Genomic DNA, 17237 nt, shown 5'->3' on the forward strand with positions numbered 1-17237 from the left:
CTCTTTAGATATGGTGTGGTCTCCTTTCTGCTGTCAAAGTCTGAATGATCGTTAAGTAAGTGTCATCATTTTATCTTAATGTTTAAACAGCGACTGTCTCTGTTACTCTCTGACTCAACATCATATCTCTGTTCTTGATTACAGTTTCCTCCTAATCATAAAACTTAATTTCCACTCGCGGTTTAGATAAAATAATGTAGTAAACTATTAGCCTGCTTCCAGAGTTGGCCTGATTATCATGAGATGATAATTTAGTTTGTTACGTGGAAAGCAAAATACTGGGTAACTGAGTAAAAACCTATATAGAGATTCAGCATGCAAGAGTCTTTACTGCTATTAAGTAAGCATAACGAAATTATAGTTATTGTCCCTCAAATGGTGCATAAAGTGTACTTATACTGACACACACACACACATACTAATACATAATGTGAACATATACATACTTGTGCATAAATTATATAGAAACGTATGCCATTTTGGATGATGTAAAGAGTAAGATTGGACTACATCTTTATAAATATGTGATGTATATATCAGGGTTGTAAATATGTGGAATTGAGCAGTAATGCACTTTACATGCGTTATTTACAGATTATGAAATCTCTATAAACAGATTATATGAATGTAGATATATAATTCTAAGTGTTATGAACAGATGATCATTTTTTTAAAAATATTACAGTCTTATGATCTTCAATAACATATGAATAATTTGTTAGACTATGTTTTTGTGTCATACTGATTCATTAGCTCATAAAATTTGTGTATGGATATTTAATGATGTATGAGAAAGAGGTGTGGTAGTGTGTGGGCTGCTGTGAATAACCCTTTAGTTCCCACTTCAATCAACCATTATTACCCAAAGCCCAATCCAGTAAATATCACAACAATATATTCATGAAATAAACCAAAAGGAAAACTCTTCTGCTCAGACCTCTGGGCTGTTTCAGAAGCTGAATGCAAATTGTACTCAATTTCTACCTGATAATTAAAACATGCTAACAGTTTCTTGACCAACTTTATCTTCTTTTAGTGCACATGAAGGAACAGCAGGAGCGGTCAAATGTACCTTTCTGTGTGACACTGTTTTAAAAAAACATTTCCTTTCCCCTGACAGGTTTTGTCGAAGGCATCGGTTGAGAACTGGGGAAAATATCCCCTTAATTCCCAGAGACCTGCTCTTGATGTCTGAGATGGTTCTTCCCCGCTTTATCCTGTGTATCATACAGTATCTGAGAGATGGATATGTTGAACCAGGTGAAAACAGTCATAACAGACACATGAAGTACAATACTTATTAACCAACGTAAACTGAACCTGTAACTTTAATGTGTGGTTGTCACCAATTAAAGGTACAACACCAGACACTTTCATTCGCTTTAACTTCAGTGGTTTACATCTGATATGATATTATATAAGATGGAAAACATGAGCTGCTGTGCAAGCCTTATACAAGTGTTATACAACTATTTACACGTAGAGTTACTTTCACTGAGTGCTGGGTCTCACGGGTCTCGCATCTCTTCTCTTATTTTACCAGACACCTCAACTGAGAGAGATCTACAGAAAGTCCTGCAACAGCTGGAGCCTCAGATCTCCTTCCTTGAGGAGCTTACAAAGATGGGAGGAGCAATGAGGACTGTGCTGACAAAAATCTTGACCAATCAGCAGGCATTCAAGGAGCTGAGCATGGGTAAATATCCAGCTTAGGGTTTGGGCTCAATTAACAGAGCATTACCACTGATTTTTTTTTTTTTTTTTTTTTGTAATTTTAGGTCAGCAATGTACTAATTGTGAAAAATATTTTACTTGATATATGTGAACCAAAAAAAAAAAAAGAAATTAGAAGGTTTTCTTGCTCACTGCTTAACTGTTGCAGGCCAAGAGGAGAATTTGTATGCTAAGAAGAACTATGACAAGTATTTGTCAGCACTGAAGAATTCAGGTCTGGTATCAGTGGAGGAAAAAGGCCAGAGTGCTGCTGCTGATGTTGGTGTTGGGGCTGAAGGAGGTGCAGGCGCGATGGTCCTGTTAGGTAAGATGACATGTTTTTTTTTTTTCTTTCAATAATCATCCATCTGCTTCACATCTTTAAGATAAAAAGAAAAAAATCATAATACTCTCCATTTGTTATTAATTATTATTTTTATTTGAATACATTTTAGTATTGTAAACGAGTCCACATTCCTATAAACGTATATTAGATTCTTTTTCTACCAAGTTTTATATATATTACACATGCAGTACTTTTTAAAAATGTATAAATAAATGCACGTACAGTGAATAAGAGACCAAACATTTCATAAATAAGTTTGTTGGTGCTATAATAACAGGTGACATATGTTCTAACTGTTGCTAAATAGTAATTAGTCCATTTGTTTTGTTAGGAAACAGCGGACCAGGGAGTCCAGACGAGCAATGTAAAGAGGTATGTTAAACTAATGCTTAAAATGACACTGACCTGATAATGAATGTGTGTTATTTTAAGTAATACGTTTTTTTTAATTCCTCTTTTTATAAAACTGGTAAAGCCATATCACTGACCTGTGCAACATTAATGTTGTTTCTAATTTATGCTCAGTCAAAAGATGCTCAGTTGATGCCTTAATGAAAATTTGCAGACTTCTTGAAATTTATGTTGTTTTGTGTTTTCTTCCAAGGAGGATCAAGATGGAGGACAGTCTGTTGGTCAGAGGAAGAGGGTTAAGCTGAGTAGCAGTACCAAAGGTGCATGAAAAGAAAGGCATTCACACTATAATGTCTGAACTGAGCTGAACTGTGTATTCATTATGTCTCTTTATTGTCCTCAGACCCTTGTATTATTGAATCTCTGAAGCATAAATGCTTCCTGGAAGAGTTGCTGTTTTGGACAATAAAATACGAGTTTCCTCAGAAGATGGTCACCTTCTTATTAAACATGTTGCCAGATCAAGATTACAAGGTATTTTCTTTTCCAATTTTTCATGTGCAAAAATTAATGCCGCATACCACCTTTCAGATGCCTGTCTGATCTTAATTTTAACCTCCTAAGACCCAAACTCTTCCACGGCATGCATTTTTAATTTCTCTTTGATATTTGGGCATATTGGGACCCGATGAATGTAAAAACAAAGAATTACCAGCTTCTTTTTTTTTTTTTTTACCTGATTTTTGTTTCTTAGAAAAATAAGAGCCACATATGAGGATATTCGTTTAAAATTTCGATAGAACAGTAGCAGTATAATGTCCTTGTAAGTGGATATCAGGCTCTCAGAAAAATTAAGTATTTTGGTCTACAAGGGCCTGAAATGTGATGTCCACATATGTGGACGCCAGGTCCTTGGAGGTTAAAGGATTCCTTCCTATGACATGGTGCAGACCAGGAGCAGTTATACAGCTCACAGGCTAAAAGTGGTCCACAAAGGCCTCCAAAGGGTGTCATTTCATTTGGCTTCGTTCTGCACCAGAAAGCTGTTTGCATGTCATTGAGAACAAATTAGAGATGGGAATTATCGTCATCATCTTCTTGCTGACGAACGCATTAACCACAACCTGCTGCATGACACCAAAGTGGTATTGTTAAGCCAAGGACCTGCACCCACACGTTTACAACAGTGGTGTTTCTTTATGAGTTTACAGCAACTGAATGTGGAACAACTGACGCATTGTTGAAATCGCACAAGACATTTCAGACTTTTTTTTTTTTTTTTTTTTTTAAATAGATGGTTTATTAAATTCTTATTGCATCTCAGTATTTTTGTCCTTGCAAAACTACTCTAGTAAATGATTTACAGGAAAAAAATCCTTTTTGAGCTTAGACCTTGGTGCAACTTCCTCCCCTCCTTCCTCCTCCGTTAAAGCCAGCTTTCTTCTGATTGGTTGCCCTTCGTAAACAGAAGGTTTGAACACCAGAGAAGTGTGGTCACAGCCTGAAATAACCGTATTATGGATATCTGGTCCCAGTTACACCATACACAGCCTGAAATTGGAATGTTTCAGTTGTTTAAAGCTTGAGCTGGGATTACATGCACATATTTGAAATTATGTTTCCTGTGTTTAATATAAGAATCTTACCTTCTGTGCTTTGGGATTCATGCATTGCCTTTTCATCATGCCTTTTCAATATCAAACTGGGCTTAAAAAAGCTCAGTATGTATGAGTTTTTGAAGGCAAGCCTTAATCGTGTTATGGGCTTCTTGTCTTTCTCTCTGGCAGATCACCTTTACAAAAACATTTGTCCAACATTACGCTTTCATCATGAAAACGCTGATGAAAAGCCACGAGTCGGATACGATGTCCAACCGCATCGTTCACATTAGTGTGCAGCTGTTCAGCAACGAGGAGCTGGCTCGACATGTCACAGAGGAGTGTCAGCTGCTGGACATCATGGTCACAGTCCTCCTCTACATGATGGAGAGTTGCCTTATTAAAAGTGAGCTTCAGGGTAAGTCGGCCAGTTTTCTCACTATTTTGATAAATGCTCACTCGGGTTGTATTATTAAACATGAGAAGGTTTTTTTTGTTTTCTTTTTTTAAATGGTATTTTCCAGGTTATTCATTGTTGATATTTTTGTCTTGAACTTATTAATAAAACTGAAATTTGGATTTAAATGGTTTTATATGCACCTGGTCAAAAGATCCATCATGACACAAATAATGGATGGCATTAGCTGCCTTTTTTATGTCTAATTGTGCAAATCTGTTACATGAAGCCACTGAGTTTTCTAAAGCAATAATTAAATATAAATGCTTCCTAAAGAACAAAGAACAGCTGCTAATTTTGCCCTATGTTTTTAATCATTCTTGGTGCTTGTATAGCCTGCACAGATGTTTCATTTCATTGCTGGCTCCAAGTAAAATGAGCTTGAATCTTTACCTGTTGGGTGAGTGGATGACGTGGGCACCCAAGTTTGTGGGTGCGATGACGTGAGAACATGGCGAGTTTAAAATTAATACCATAGTTGTTAGACAAGTTTGAATCTCAGTGACCTAGACCTCAAGGTTAAGGTCGGAGGTCAAGTTTTCTGAAAATTTTGCAAATGCGGTAACTTGAGAAGGAAGTCACCTAGGAGTTTGAAATTGATACCATAGGTATCTACTAAGAGGCTGAGCAGTAGCACTGGCATAGACTCCTTTTTTAATGCAGCACTCATCATTGTTGGCAGTGTTATAATAACAGCCAGGTGTTGATTTAAATAACACATTGACCCATGTCTATGTATTTCTTTATGTTTATTTTCTTGTAGATTCCTAAATACGATTTGATTCCAATTGTCAGTGTTTCCTGTCTCGCTGTCTTTCTTTTTTAGATGAAGAGAACAATCGGCATGTTGTGGTGAACTGCAGTGAAGCACTATTGAAGAACAACACCTACTGGCCCCTAGTTAGTGATTTCATTAACATCCTCTCACACCAAAGTGTAGCGAAAAAGTTCCTGGAAGACCACGCATTGTTGATGCTGTGGATGAGCTTTGTGTCGTTTTTCCAAGGTAAGTCCTATTACTTTCTTACACTTACTTACACTTTAAGATCACTGGATTAGATTGAGGCTTGTATTAATTAATTCTTGATTTAAAGAAAAAAGCTTCAAATTTTCCCCTAGCCTCCTTTGTTAAATTAATGCTATGTTATCCCAATGAAATGTACTCAAACAAATGTACTTACACCACAAAAGTGATTTTGTTATTATAGTCAGTGTGAGGCTAGTGAGTATTTTCATCTGTGACTCAGAAAGTTAATTTCAGACAATGCTTGTATCCCATCTATTGTTGGTATGGTGGGTTCAGAGATATCAAACCACATGGATATCAGTGTAATAGATCTAGTTTTTGTTATTCAGTCACAGTCAAGTCAAACACAACGCTTGATTTAAAAGCGTGTTCCTGCAGATTTATTTAAACTTCTGGGCTTATTCAGAAGGAGATTTGTTGCCCTCCTTTTAAATAGTTCAACCAAAAAGCAGAGTTGTGGTGCGATAGATTCTTTATCACTGGATTTGAATTGTGGTTGGTGCTGCTGGCTTTTTACTGCACTCTACCACAATCCTAAAAATAACGCTCACCCTTGTATAGTGGGCCTGAGTATCCTCTTGCTGACGCTATGAGGACAGTGTCACTATTACCCTGTATCCATGCGAGCCACAAACTGACACATTCAATAGAGAGTTTTGTAATTCACATACTTGTTGACATTTTATTAGGTTACATATAAATATGAGGGGAAATGTTGAATTTTAAAAACGCAGACTTGTATTTTAAACTTTTTATGTGCATTGAGAAGTTGTGCATAACAGGTTATAACCATTCTGCTGCTGTCATAGGTATGAATCTGAATAAGCGGGAGTTGAATGAACATGTGGAATTTGAGTCTCAGACGTACTATGCAGCATTCGCAGCAGAGCTTGAGGCCTGTGCACAACCAATGTGGGGTCTCTTAACACACTGCAAAGTCAAAGTAAGTCTCACTCACAGGATTAATGGAACATGCGTTATAAGCACCCCAAGCTGCAATCACTTACTACATAATACTATATCAAATTTTTTACATCTGATTTTATGTGTTACCAGGAAACACAAGAATACACTAAAACTGTGGTTCGATACTGTCTGGAGACCTTGCAGATCTGGTTTGATGCCATTGGCTTCATTGATGAGGTATATTAATGGCAAACTGCCGTATGTACAAGTAATATTTTCCCTCCCCTGTTTCACATAAATGTCTGTATATCTGTCATAGCCTGCTCCGAATCAAGTGACATTTCACCTGCCACTCCACCGCTACTACGCCATGTTCCTCAGTAAGGTATGCCACCTCATCTTTTAGTGCACAGTCTATTCTCTTTGGTGTCTGTGTTTATGTGTTTTTAAAGTTGATTGTTTGGTTCAAAATCCCCAGGCTGTAAAATGCCAAGGACTGGATCTGGACAGCCTCCTTCCTGACCAAGAGATGTTGATGAAGATCATGGTGCATCCACTCCAGATCCAGGTATAACAGTGGAAGACAATAGATTTGGTTTTACCTGCATGTCTAATGCACATCTGTGTCCATGCACTTATTGTAACAAGTAAAAGTATTTGCAGACTACGTGGCTTCAGGTTAGGAGAAGGTTAAGTGATTCCAGCCTACCACGTCTAACACTGGTCTGCAGAGACTCCTCACTCAATTAACACTTTGTTCTATGTGACTGTAGGCGTGCCTGTCAGAAATCCACAGCAACATGTGGGTGAGGAATGGACTGCAGATTAAGGGACAGGCTATGACTTACGTGCAGTCACACTTCTGCAACTCCATGATTGATCCTGACATCTATCTGCTGCAGGTGAGGACTCCTGCTTCACAGACAATACTTGCTGAGTGTCACTTGTGTGTGTGTGTGTGTGTGTGTGTGTGTGTGTGTGTGTATATATATATATATATATGTATTTCTTTTATAATTTCAATTTAGTTTTTAAGTCTGCTTTCTCTCTTTTATTATTGAAGGTTTGTGCATCAAGACTAGACCCTGACTACTTTATCTCAAGTGTTTTTGAGAGGTAAGCTATATTTCTGATAATATTATGCTACATAAAACATTTAACATTTGCAGATGGGTAACATCTGGTTTATAAACTGTCCTCTGATGCAGGTTTAAAGTAGTCGACCTGTTGACCATGGCGTCTCAGCATCAGAATGCCGTGTTGGACTCTGAGCAAGAGAGACCAATGCTAGAAGGAGCACTTACCTTTCTGGTCATACTAACAAGCCTTCGCATTCATTTGGGTGAGTGGTACAGCAGAGGGCTGTGCAGCATCTTTATCAGAGTAGCAAACTACCTTACGGTATATAGAGTTACCCTAGAGCTAATAAATCATTTGCTGAGGCTCTGCGAGGTGTTGATAGCTGGTAGGTCGTGTCGCTGTTGGCACGAGTTCATGTAACCATTGTTTCTCTTTGCTGGTGCAGTTTTCCTGTATTTGGCACTCATCCCAGGAGTGTTTTTCTTTGCTGTATTACAATAAGAAGTGACTTTTTCACGTAAAACTCTCCAATGAAGTCCTTTACTTGGCTGAAAATGTCATTTGAACTATTTCTAGTATTTGTTCATGGAGATAACCAAGGACTTTGTAAATTATACTCTGACGCAAAAGGCCTACATTGACACTCCTCTCTTTGCATATATTGAAATATAACTGTGATACAATTTCTCCCTAGGGAGATAGTGCTTTCAGATGTTCTGCTGACTTATTCATCCATATTACAGAACACTGCATTACAAAACTGCATTATGTTAAAGAGATAGTGGTCACAGTCTGTTTTTTTAAAAAAAAACTCCTCAGTTCATAATTATCTTGCCAAACCTCAAAACTGAGCTCTTACTGGTGTTTAAAGTGGCAATCTTGAAGTTTTTTCATAGATCATTTTGAATTTATTGAAAGAATAGACCTGTAAGTTGTTCCTAATTATTCATTTATTTAAGACATAAAATTAAATGTCTGTTTCATTACGGTCTCAGAAAGATGTAACCAACTGGTGATTGAGCCTGTGCTTCAGTGATACACTTGTACTTTTATAAACTTTGTAAGCTCCCAGGAAAAAAAAATACCAGTATAGTGGCTTTAGGTTAAAAAAGTATTTAGCTCCTGAAACACAACTTGTGAGCATATCTTCTCCAGTGGCATGAAATGTAACATGTTTGTCAGTGAGATTACGATTTACTGCTGCACTCAATCAGAAAAGCATCTACAAATCGTGACAGTGGTCAGTGGCTCTGGGTTTCAGCCGGTCAGTTACCATAGCGAGGTAACCGACTCGCTGTGGTTTGCTGACTCATGATGTGGGCAGCAAACAGCACTGCCTGATTCCTTTATTAAAACAAAAAGTTTCTTTTGTTTCCCCACTCTGTAACTCTGTGGCCTGTAACCACCTCTGGCTTGGTTATTGCCAAGACAGCCAGCACTAAAATTTTTAAGATTACATATTGTCAGCCATTTCTCCTATTTTGTCAAGTTTCTGTACTGGTGAAAGTCAGATCCCCTCACTGTCAGTTTGCCTTCACACTCTTCTTCTCATTTTCACCGACAGGGATGACCGATGATGAGATCCTTCGGGCTGAAATGGTCTCTCAGTTGTGCATGAACGATCGTACGCACAGCGCACTCTTAGACCTTGTATCCTTCAGTCATTAACAAATACTTTCTGAAGAGAAACTGTATTCAGTTATCCACAGTATATATGTATTTATATATGTTTTATTTTTCCTTAAGAGATTTTTCGTAGATTCCTGAAAATCCCAACCCAAAGAGTGGCATTGTACCCGGTAGCTGTAGTTTTGAGGATATGCTCTCTGCTGTAGCCGACTTCAAAGCACCTGTGTTTGAGCCTGGAGGATCCATGCAGCAGGGCATGTACACACCCAAAGGTAGGATATTCTCGTGAAGGAGAAGGCAGGATTTCCTAACAGATCTTAAAAAAAAAGTAACAGATGTTTATAAAAGTGTTGTTACAGATTTTACAGAAGTGTCTGGTATGGTAAAGGCAGACGTTACACGCAGTCGTTGATACTGTTATAGAAGTAGTTTAGTTAAAATATGAAACCTAAGAATCTATTTGACGTTTTTCCACCAGCAGCTAAACAAAATTTTCATCAACAGTTGTAGTCACAGTGGGACGGAAATAAACAACATTGCAAATAACTGGTGTTTAGTTCATGGCTTGTTTGTGGGTTTTAACAATTCTGGGTTCATGTCCTCGCTGAGGGCTTTCTGCTTGGTGATAGCATCATCATCTGAGCAGCATGACGATATGTCTGCTGCCCTCCACTGGCCAACAGTAACATTAGCTTTAAGAATGCGTGTAATATTTTAATATATTTTTGGAGGCTTTTTTAGCTGTTATTTGATAGGATCGCCAAGATAACACAGGAAAGCTGGGAGAAAGACCAGGGGGAAGAGACACAGGCGTCAGGACAGAGTCAAACCTGGGTCTGTGCTTTAGACTTGCAGCTAATGGGTTGCCTGCTCAACCCAGTGAGCTAAATCAGCACCCCAAAAGACTGTAATATTTAAGAGCTTTTTAAGACTAGATCTAATGAGCTGGTCGCTGAGCTTTGAATAGAAATTATGATAAAATATATTTTTTTTTTATCATATTTTTAAATATTGTCTTATTTTTGTTTTATGGCCTAGAACTTACAGCAAATAGTTTTTCAAACCAACAGCAGTCATTTTAATCACAAAGCTGATATCTGATTTCTAGGGAGTTTACTTTGTTCTCCAGCAAGAAGCATATGAGGTAATATACACACATTATGGGTGGTGCATTCTTGTGAAATAACTAATTGTCTTATCCAGTTCACGGAAAGAATAAATGTTGTCACTTAAAAACGAACATATGTTAAATCTATTCTATTGCTTTTTAGATCGCTCCCTGTTATAGTTAAGAATGGGGCTCAATCTTTTGCACTAGATCTATGTCCTCAGGGCACCACTTGGGGGCAGACTTACACCACTTATGATGGTGACAGGTGAAAAACAGGGAAACCATGAAACAGTGTCACTTTGTACCTGAGATTGCAAAGCATTTCTCTTCCTTTTTTTCACTAGCTGAAGTGTGGGAGAAAGAGTTTGACCCCATCATGGTCGTTCTCAGAACAGTCTATCGCCGTGATGTCCAGTCCGCAATGGACAGATATGCAGCATTGTAAGTTTGATTTTCCCCACACATTTCTATTTTCTGTCACCTTCTAAACTCTGTATAAATGTTTCCTTTGCTCGGCAGTAGTTTTGTTGCTGTTTTCATGTTCAGTCATGACAAAAATCAGGTCGTCTCTCTTTCTGCTGGTGAAGGGACATGATTACAAAGGTCAGCTCTGCTAGGTGTTGAAGTGATTCCAATTAGATTGGTGTCGAGAGAGCTCAATATTTCAGGCTAAATTGTAATGCAGTTGTGGAAGTCTTTCTTTTTTTGATTGTCCTGAAGACGTCTCCAAGGATAAACATGTCAGCGGAGGTGAAGGAGATACTTTGGGGGTTAATTTTCTTTCTGGCTTCTGAAAATACTCATTAAACTAAAAGTGGCTCACTCTGTTTCTGTGTTTGAAATGGCAATTGGTTAGAGCCTTTGTAATTCATGGATGGATCACTCATCCGCCTCTTTCACGTACATGCTTTCAGTTTTCTCTTCAGTTTTTGTGTCCAGTACAGATGAAACTAGAGCATATTTCTCTCTCAGACATATTGAAGCTGCCTGTGCCACCTTCAGAGTCTGATACCAGCCTCATGTTGCTCATTCACACTGTTTGAATATGATGGATTACATGTCAGGCTCGCCCTGGCTCGTGTGATAATAATCCCATCATCACTAATAGAGTGCTGCCCCTCGGCTCTTCTGTTGTGTAGACTGAAATCTTTCGTGATTTATTCTGAACAGCATTCGGTGTCACTTTCCCAAACGCTTATTTCTCTCAACCTAACTCTGACTTCTCTCATTATTACTTGTATGTAATGAGTATAAAAATTGATTATTGCTAGTAATTGCTTTTTTGATTTGTTTTCTCGCCTCCTTTTTGATGATGATGTCCACTAGTTTGAAACAGTTTGGCATTCACACTGGCAACCCCTGGCCACCATACAAGGAAAGGACTCCTCTGCACCCATGTTACAAAGGTCTAATAAGGCTGTTGCACTGCAAGACGCTGCACATTGTGATATTCACTCTACTTTACAAGGTGAGTCTTTCACCCACTACCAGTGCCATATAAAACAGCCAAATCCATAGTCTCTCTTTGCAGTTTGTAGTATGACTTGGTTTGCAACTGGTGCTGAAAATTGGCGCATCACCAAATAATCATCTTCATAGTATCGATCAGGCAAGATGTATTTAAGAATACAAATTCATTGACAGATGGCCAGTTGAGGGCTTGGTATCAGTAATGAGAGGCTGATCTATGGATGCATAATAACTTAAAAAAAGCAAACACATTGACAGCTAAACCTTGTGTTATTTGTTCTCTGGGGTAAGCTAATGGTTTGATCATGTTCTAGATCTGGATGGATCATCAGAACATGTCTGAACACGTGCTGTGCATGGTGCTGTACCTGATTGAACTGGGTTTGGACAACCAGATTCAAGACAACAAGGAGGATGAGGTAAGATAATTTGCTTGGTTTAACTTGTAACCACTTTCCTCACTGTCTAGGCCCCTAGTGCCAACCAGTTTCTCACTGAGTCATTGTCGTCGTCGTCTTCTTCCTTTTTTTTTGTTTAGGAGCCTTGCATTGAGGAGCACTGTCACGACAGCTGGTTCCCAGGCACCAATCTCCTCTCCAATCTGCACCATGTCATCAACTTTGTCAGGGTGCGGGTTCCTGAGACCGCTCCAGAGGTAAAGAGAGAGGCACCTCCCAGCACCAGCACCGAAGCTTCTTCTTATGGCCAGGTAAAAGGAAACTCGGTGACAGGCCGTGCTTGTTTGCATTAACTTTAAATTAATTTGAGTTACATTCCTATTTCCATCCTCTGTGCTAAGCTAACTGCCAGCTTGCATCATAACTATGGAAAAGGAATGAGAAAGCAGGATTTTTTTCTAAAAACATTACTGCTTTTAAAATGTGTTTAATAAATAAATAAAATTACCCATCAGATGCTGTATTCAGAATATATCTTACCGCACCACTAGGGGTGATCCTACATGGAACTAAATGCTCTGAATAAAGAGTTTGTTGTCAAGATAAAATCAAAAAAGTAGCTGAGAGTCACTTAAAGAAGGTCTCTCTCTTGTTGATGGGGTTTTGGATGGTCTGGATAGTTTTTGGCTTGTTGCCACTATATAGATTTATTCTCTAAAAACTTTGTCTTCTTAAATAGAAATCACAGCAGATTTTGACTGATTGTAGGCCTTAGTGATCTATTGGTCTGGAAGTGAGGGTGTAACTCTTCTTTTAGGTCTGTCCTGTCAAACATGTGGTTTATTTATCATCTTGCATTACTGGTTGCTTCATGCACCACTTTCATATCATGATTACTTTACTCGTTCCACAGAACTCCAGGCGTCTTTCAGGAAATTGGAGAGAGGTAGCTGTTTGTACTCATTTCTATGAAAAGACTAATGCTCGAATGAAACAATCAGCTGCATTAGCCTTTGTTTTATCTCTACTTTGAAAGACTTCTCTTGTATGTGTTTCTTTGATGCATTTCAAAGGAGTTCTGTCTTGTTGTGTTATGGTGTGTGTATGTGTGTGTAATGCTATGCTTCAGCAGTTCCCCTCCCTCTTGACTGCTGAAACTAATTACGTGTGTAATGCAGGTTTGGGGTAAACGCTTTTTAACCGCATGTCAGAATGATTGATGTCCCTTGACTGGGCTGTATGATGTATGTTTATTTAACAGTGCAGCTCAGGTGCTTTTTTTATGTCAGGTCAGGTCAGGGCAATCCTTCAGATGGCTTGTATTTGAATTTTCGTTAGGAGTCTGGTTGTCCCAGCGCTATCAGCTGCAGTGTTCATAAAATGTCAGCTGAAATAATGAACATTTTATTTGACTTTTACGTGCACGTTCCCGTCTGAATATGGTAATGACACCGACCTACAATCCATCAAAGTCGACCAGACTATTAGTTATATTAATAATTGGAAATGGTCTAGGTGCTCCATAAAAAAATTGTGAAATTTGAAGAGCTGTGTCATGTTTCTCTTTATTGTGAGCTTCACGTGTGATATGTAATATTTATTCATGTGTGTTCTTCTAGATTCCTGTACTTTTATTGATAAATAATGGATTATGGTTCTTGATCTAATGGTGTCTCACTATATTGGCCAAATATTTCATCTTTTTGTAAAGAAATGTTTGCCTTCAATGCTTTCTTAGAACCTTCGCGAAGCTCAGGTGTTCAGTCTCGTGGCAGAACGTAGAAGGAAGTTCCAAGAGATAATCAACCGCAGCACCACTGAAGCCACGCAGGCTGTCAGGCCCAAGAGCTCCTCGACACGCTGGGTTCCGCCAGGCACGCCCCCGCAGCTGGTCACAGAGATCCTGGAGATCCGTGAAAGCATGCTGTCCCTCCTCATCAAGCTCCACCAAAAGATGTCGTCTAAGCAGAACTCTCTTTCGGCATCTTGGCTAGAGGACATCGAGTCGAACCGCCTCGCTCACGGAGACGGCATAACAGCCATTGAACGTATCCTCACCAAGGCAGCCGCGCGCAGCTGCCAAATCAAGCGTAGCATCCAGGACATTTGTGGAAAGGTGTGTCCACCAGTACCACCAAAGAAGAACAGTCCCACTGACAAGAAAGCCATGGACAAAGAAGAAAGGTAATTATAACTTCAGATTTTCATTTACACACCTCCGTGCTACATCATTAACTTTATTCTTAATTTCTGTTGAGTAGTATTTTGTTATGTTTTTATGATATTGCATTCAATAATTGATCTTTATCGAACCTTTTGAAGTCATGGTATTGTTATCATTTATAAGACATGTGAGTGTAAATAAAGAGATCTTTACTATTTAATCTAATTATCTTGACTAGAGGTCCAGATGTGCAAGATGCAGATACGCTTTAATGTGTGCTTTAATGTAATGATTTCATATGTTCTTATTCGATATAAATCCACATAAATAGTGGCTCTATTGCTGCTGGCTTTGTACATCTTGTACTTGAATGGAAATGCACTCCATTGACTGTGTGAAAAGTTAAAATGTGCAGGATTTGCCTTTTCACCACACATTCACCCACTAGTCCTCTCCTTCCCCTACTTTAATGATGATGGAACGGCTTATAGCGATTTGATAACAGTCTGCTTCTGGGGTTGGTTGGCTTCACCCCACAGCTAAAATTAAAGTTACAGCCTCTTCTGTTCCCATGAACTAGATCAGTGTCCGTCACACAGCAATATAGGCAGTGGCAGTGAGAACTAAGAAGGCCATTCTTCAGTCTGGTTGTCGGTACCCCTTAAGCCATCAGTGAAACTATTGAGCTGTGACACTCCTGTCAGCATTTGTTTATGTCCTCTTATTAGGGACTTAATTTACAGTCAGCTCTCGCCTTTGTATGCACTGGTGAGAACTAAACCCACGAGATTAGCTTAATAATCAGCTTTTCCAAATTTTAAAACGCAGCCTTGTTGAAATCAGAAACATCCTGTGTGTGTGAAAATAGCCCCTGTTACATGCACATGCTATGGGTGATCAAGCAAGCTCTGCACAATAGGCATGCTTTTCCACAGAATACTGAGGGATCACTTATTCGAAGGGGAACGCTAATAATAAATCCTCTTAAAACGAAGAAAAAAATCACCATATTATGCAACACTTTCCATCAGAAATTGCTGTTTCTGTAAATGAGGGACAATCATTTATCACAGGACTGATTGTATCTCCCTCAAAACAATCTGATCGGGGGAATTAAAGCAAATTCTTTCAGTAGTTGATTAGATTATATGGAAATATAGACACATGGCATTTATTTGGTTATGATCTCAGTGACCTATCAAACAAACTACTTCATATCTACCAAAACATTTCTGTTTTTCTTTCTTTCAGGCGTCAAAGGGCTAGAGAGAGACAGCAGAAACTGCTTGCTGAATTTGCCTCCAGGCAGAAGAGTTTCATGGAAACAGCCATGGATGTCGGTAAGAAAAGGCTGACTGATCTTCTTTTTTGCCAGCTTGTTATGTATATTTTAGAGTTTCTGAGCTTAAAATTCTTAAATATGATATGTAGCTAAAGTCTGTTTGCAGAAAAGCAGCAGCAGTAGCGCCAGCTTCATGATCATTGCTCGCAGGCGTTTGACAGTTATGAAATGAAAACTGCAAAAAAACAATGCAAACATGTGCAATATCATATCACAGTATCACAGTCATATATTTCTCACCACATGGTGGCATAACCCAATCACAGCTGTTCCCTGCAGCTTGAAGTTTTATGAGTTAGTCTGGACAAGTAACACCAAGTTAAATGGCAGATATACAATTATATGCAAAGGGTGATGTGTTTCTGCATCGCAAAGTAGCACAATTACTTAGTCACCTAAAAACACACCACAAACTACAGTGTAAATAATACTGTACTATTAATTGGTTCTAAATTAATAATCAATACAGAATTTATGAATTAGATATTAAGGATCTAAGTTAGTCAATCTAGAATTAAAAGCAGTAAAGACAGAATAAATCCATAGATAAGCTGTAGCAAGTTTTCCACGGCGTTTGGATCAACCTTCATCTCCAAGTTCTTAAACTGTGAAAAATGTGAAGTATTGATTAGTATTTGCTGCTGTACTTTGTCAGAAGTTATTAGTAAATAAGAAAACGATTCATTGCTTTTTTTTTTTTTTTAAACGTCCTTATTTTACCCTTAATGTCTTATATTTTTGTGCAGTACTGCAGGAGGGAAAGACCTTTTAAAAATCATAAAACACATATTACCACTTTCTGTTTCAAGGACATTTTGCCAGTGTAGCCCTTGAAGCGCTGTTAGCTAAAATAAACTCATCATTGCTGTATGTTTTTCACTGGGGCAAGGTGACAGTGGGCCGAGCCCGTGCGTACGGTCTCTGCAGGCCTTTCAGGAGAAATTGCGAGTAGGGTGATCCTGTGGGAGTGTGGGTGGCTGCTAGCTGTGAGGGCACATAAGATCAAAGCACTAATGGTAGACTGGACTCCCAGGGCCCCCCTCTGACACAGCATGGTTAGCAAATGAATAATGGCCAGTGTGTTCAGAAGGACTGTTCTGATGTCTTTCTAAGCACTCGCTGCCGAGCCAGAACACCAGCTGCAGTCTCAGTGCTGGATTTTCACAACATAACATGAGTATTTCCATTATGTTGGTGACAATATCGGCACAAAGAAAAATTATTATTATTATGATTATTGTTTATTCAGTCTCCGCCTTACTCTGTTAAACAGACCCGTCTGTGAAATGCTGTATCTGTACCAGAAATACTCTGGATCATTCAGAGTCAACTTACTGCTGTTTTTTTGGGAAAAAGATCTTGCAGCTGAAATTTTAAATGTTACGTTTCAATTCACCACACATCAAATTCCTGTTTCCTCTTCTGTATTGCTGGAAGCAGAAATATCAAAGATGGCATCTTTAATTAAGCCAAATGGATGCAATTCTATGTAGATGTTATTAAGATAGTTTGTTAACTAGGATCTTTTTAGTAATATGTTGCAGTAGGACGGCAGCACAGTGATGGGGCGGTTAGCACCATTGCCTCACAGCAAGATGGTCATGGGGTTTTAAGTGTCTGGTTCTCTCCATGTTATCCTGCTTCC

General features: G+C 38.7%; 1 protein-coding gene across 2 annotated transcripts in view; it reads left to right on the forward strand.

Moving 5' to 3' along the window:
• Positions 1–17237, forward strand: part of ubr3 (ubiquitin protein ligase E3 component n-recognin 3) — a 37485-nt gene that overhangs the window by 756 nt on the left and 19492 nt on the right. The window contains exons 2-25 of one of the 2 annotated variants that reach the window (XM_080901986.1): positions 1121–1260; positions 1544–1696; positions 1883–2038; positions 2391–2431; positions 2664–2730; positions 2814–2944; positions 4198–4426; positions 5292–5471; positions 6302–6435; positions 6549–6635; positions 6718–6783; positions 6877–6966; positions 7172–7300; positions 7462–7514; positions 7607–7740; positions 9043–9128; positions 9238–9379; positions 10563–10659; positions 11545–11686; positions 12003–12107; positions 12227–12397; positions 13000–13032; positions 13825–14270; positions 15502–15590. In XM_080901986.1, coding sequence (XP_080758112.1) covers positions 1121–1260; positions 1544–1696; positions 1883–2038; positions 2391–2431; positions 2664–2730; positions 2814–2944; positions 4198–4426; positions 5292–5471; positions 6302–6435; positions 6549–6635; positions 6718–6783; positions 6877–6966; positions 7172–7300; positions 7462–7514; positions 7607–7740; positions 9043–9128; positions 9238–9379; positions 10563–10659; positions 11545–11686; positions 12003–12107; positions 12227–12397; positions 13000–13032; positions 13825–14270; positions 15502–15590 — 3101 coding nt within the window. The remainder of the gene's footprint in view (positions 1–1120; positions 1261–1543; positions 1697–1882; positions 2039–2390; positions 2432–2663; positions 2731–2813; positions 2945–4197; positions 4427–5291; positions 5472–6301; positions 6436–6548; positions 6636–6717; positions 6784–6876; positions 6967–7171; positions 7301–7461; positions 7515–7606; positions 7741–9042; positions 9129–9237; positions 9380–10562; positions 10660–11544; positions 11687–12002; positions 12108–12226; positions 12398–12999; positions 13033–13824; positions 14271–15501; positions 15591–17237) is intronic. The other variant, XM_080901987.1, reaches the window with a different exon arrangement.

The sequence above is a fragment of the Rhamphochromis sp. 'chilingali' genome (genome assembly GCF_963969265.1).
Source record: "Rhamphochromis sp. 'chilingali' genome assembly, chromosome: 14".
NCBI lineage: Eukaryota > Metazoa > Chordata > Actinopteri > Cichliformes > Cichlidae > Rhamphochromis > Rhamphochromis sp. 'chilingali'.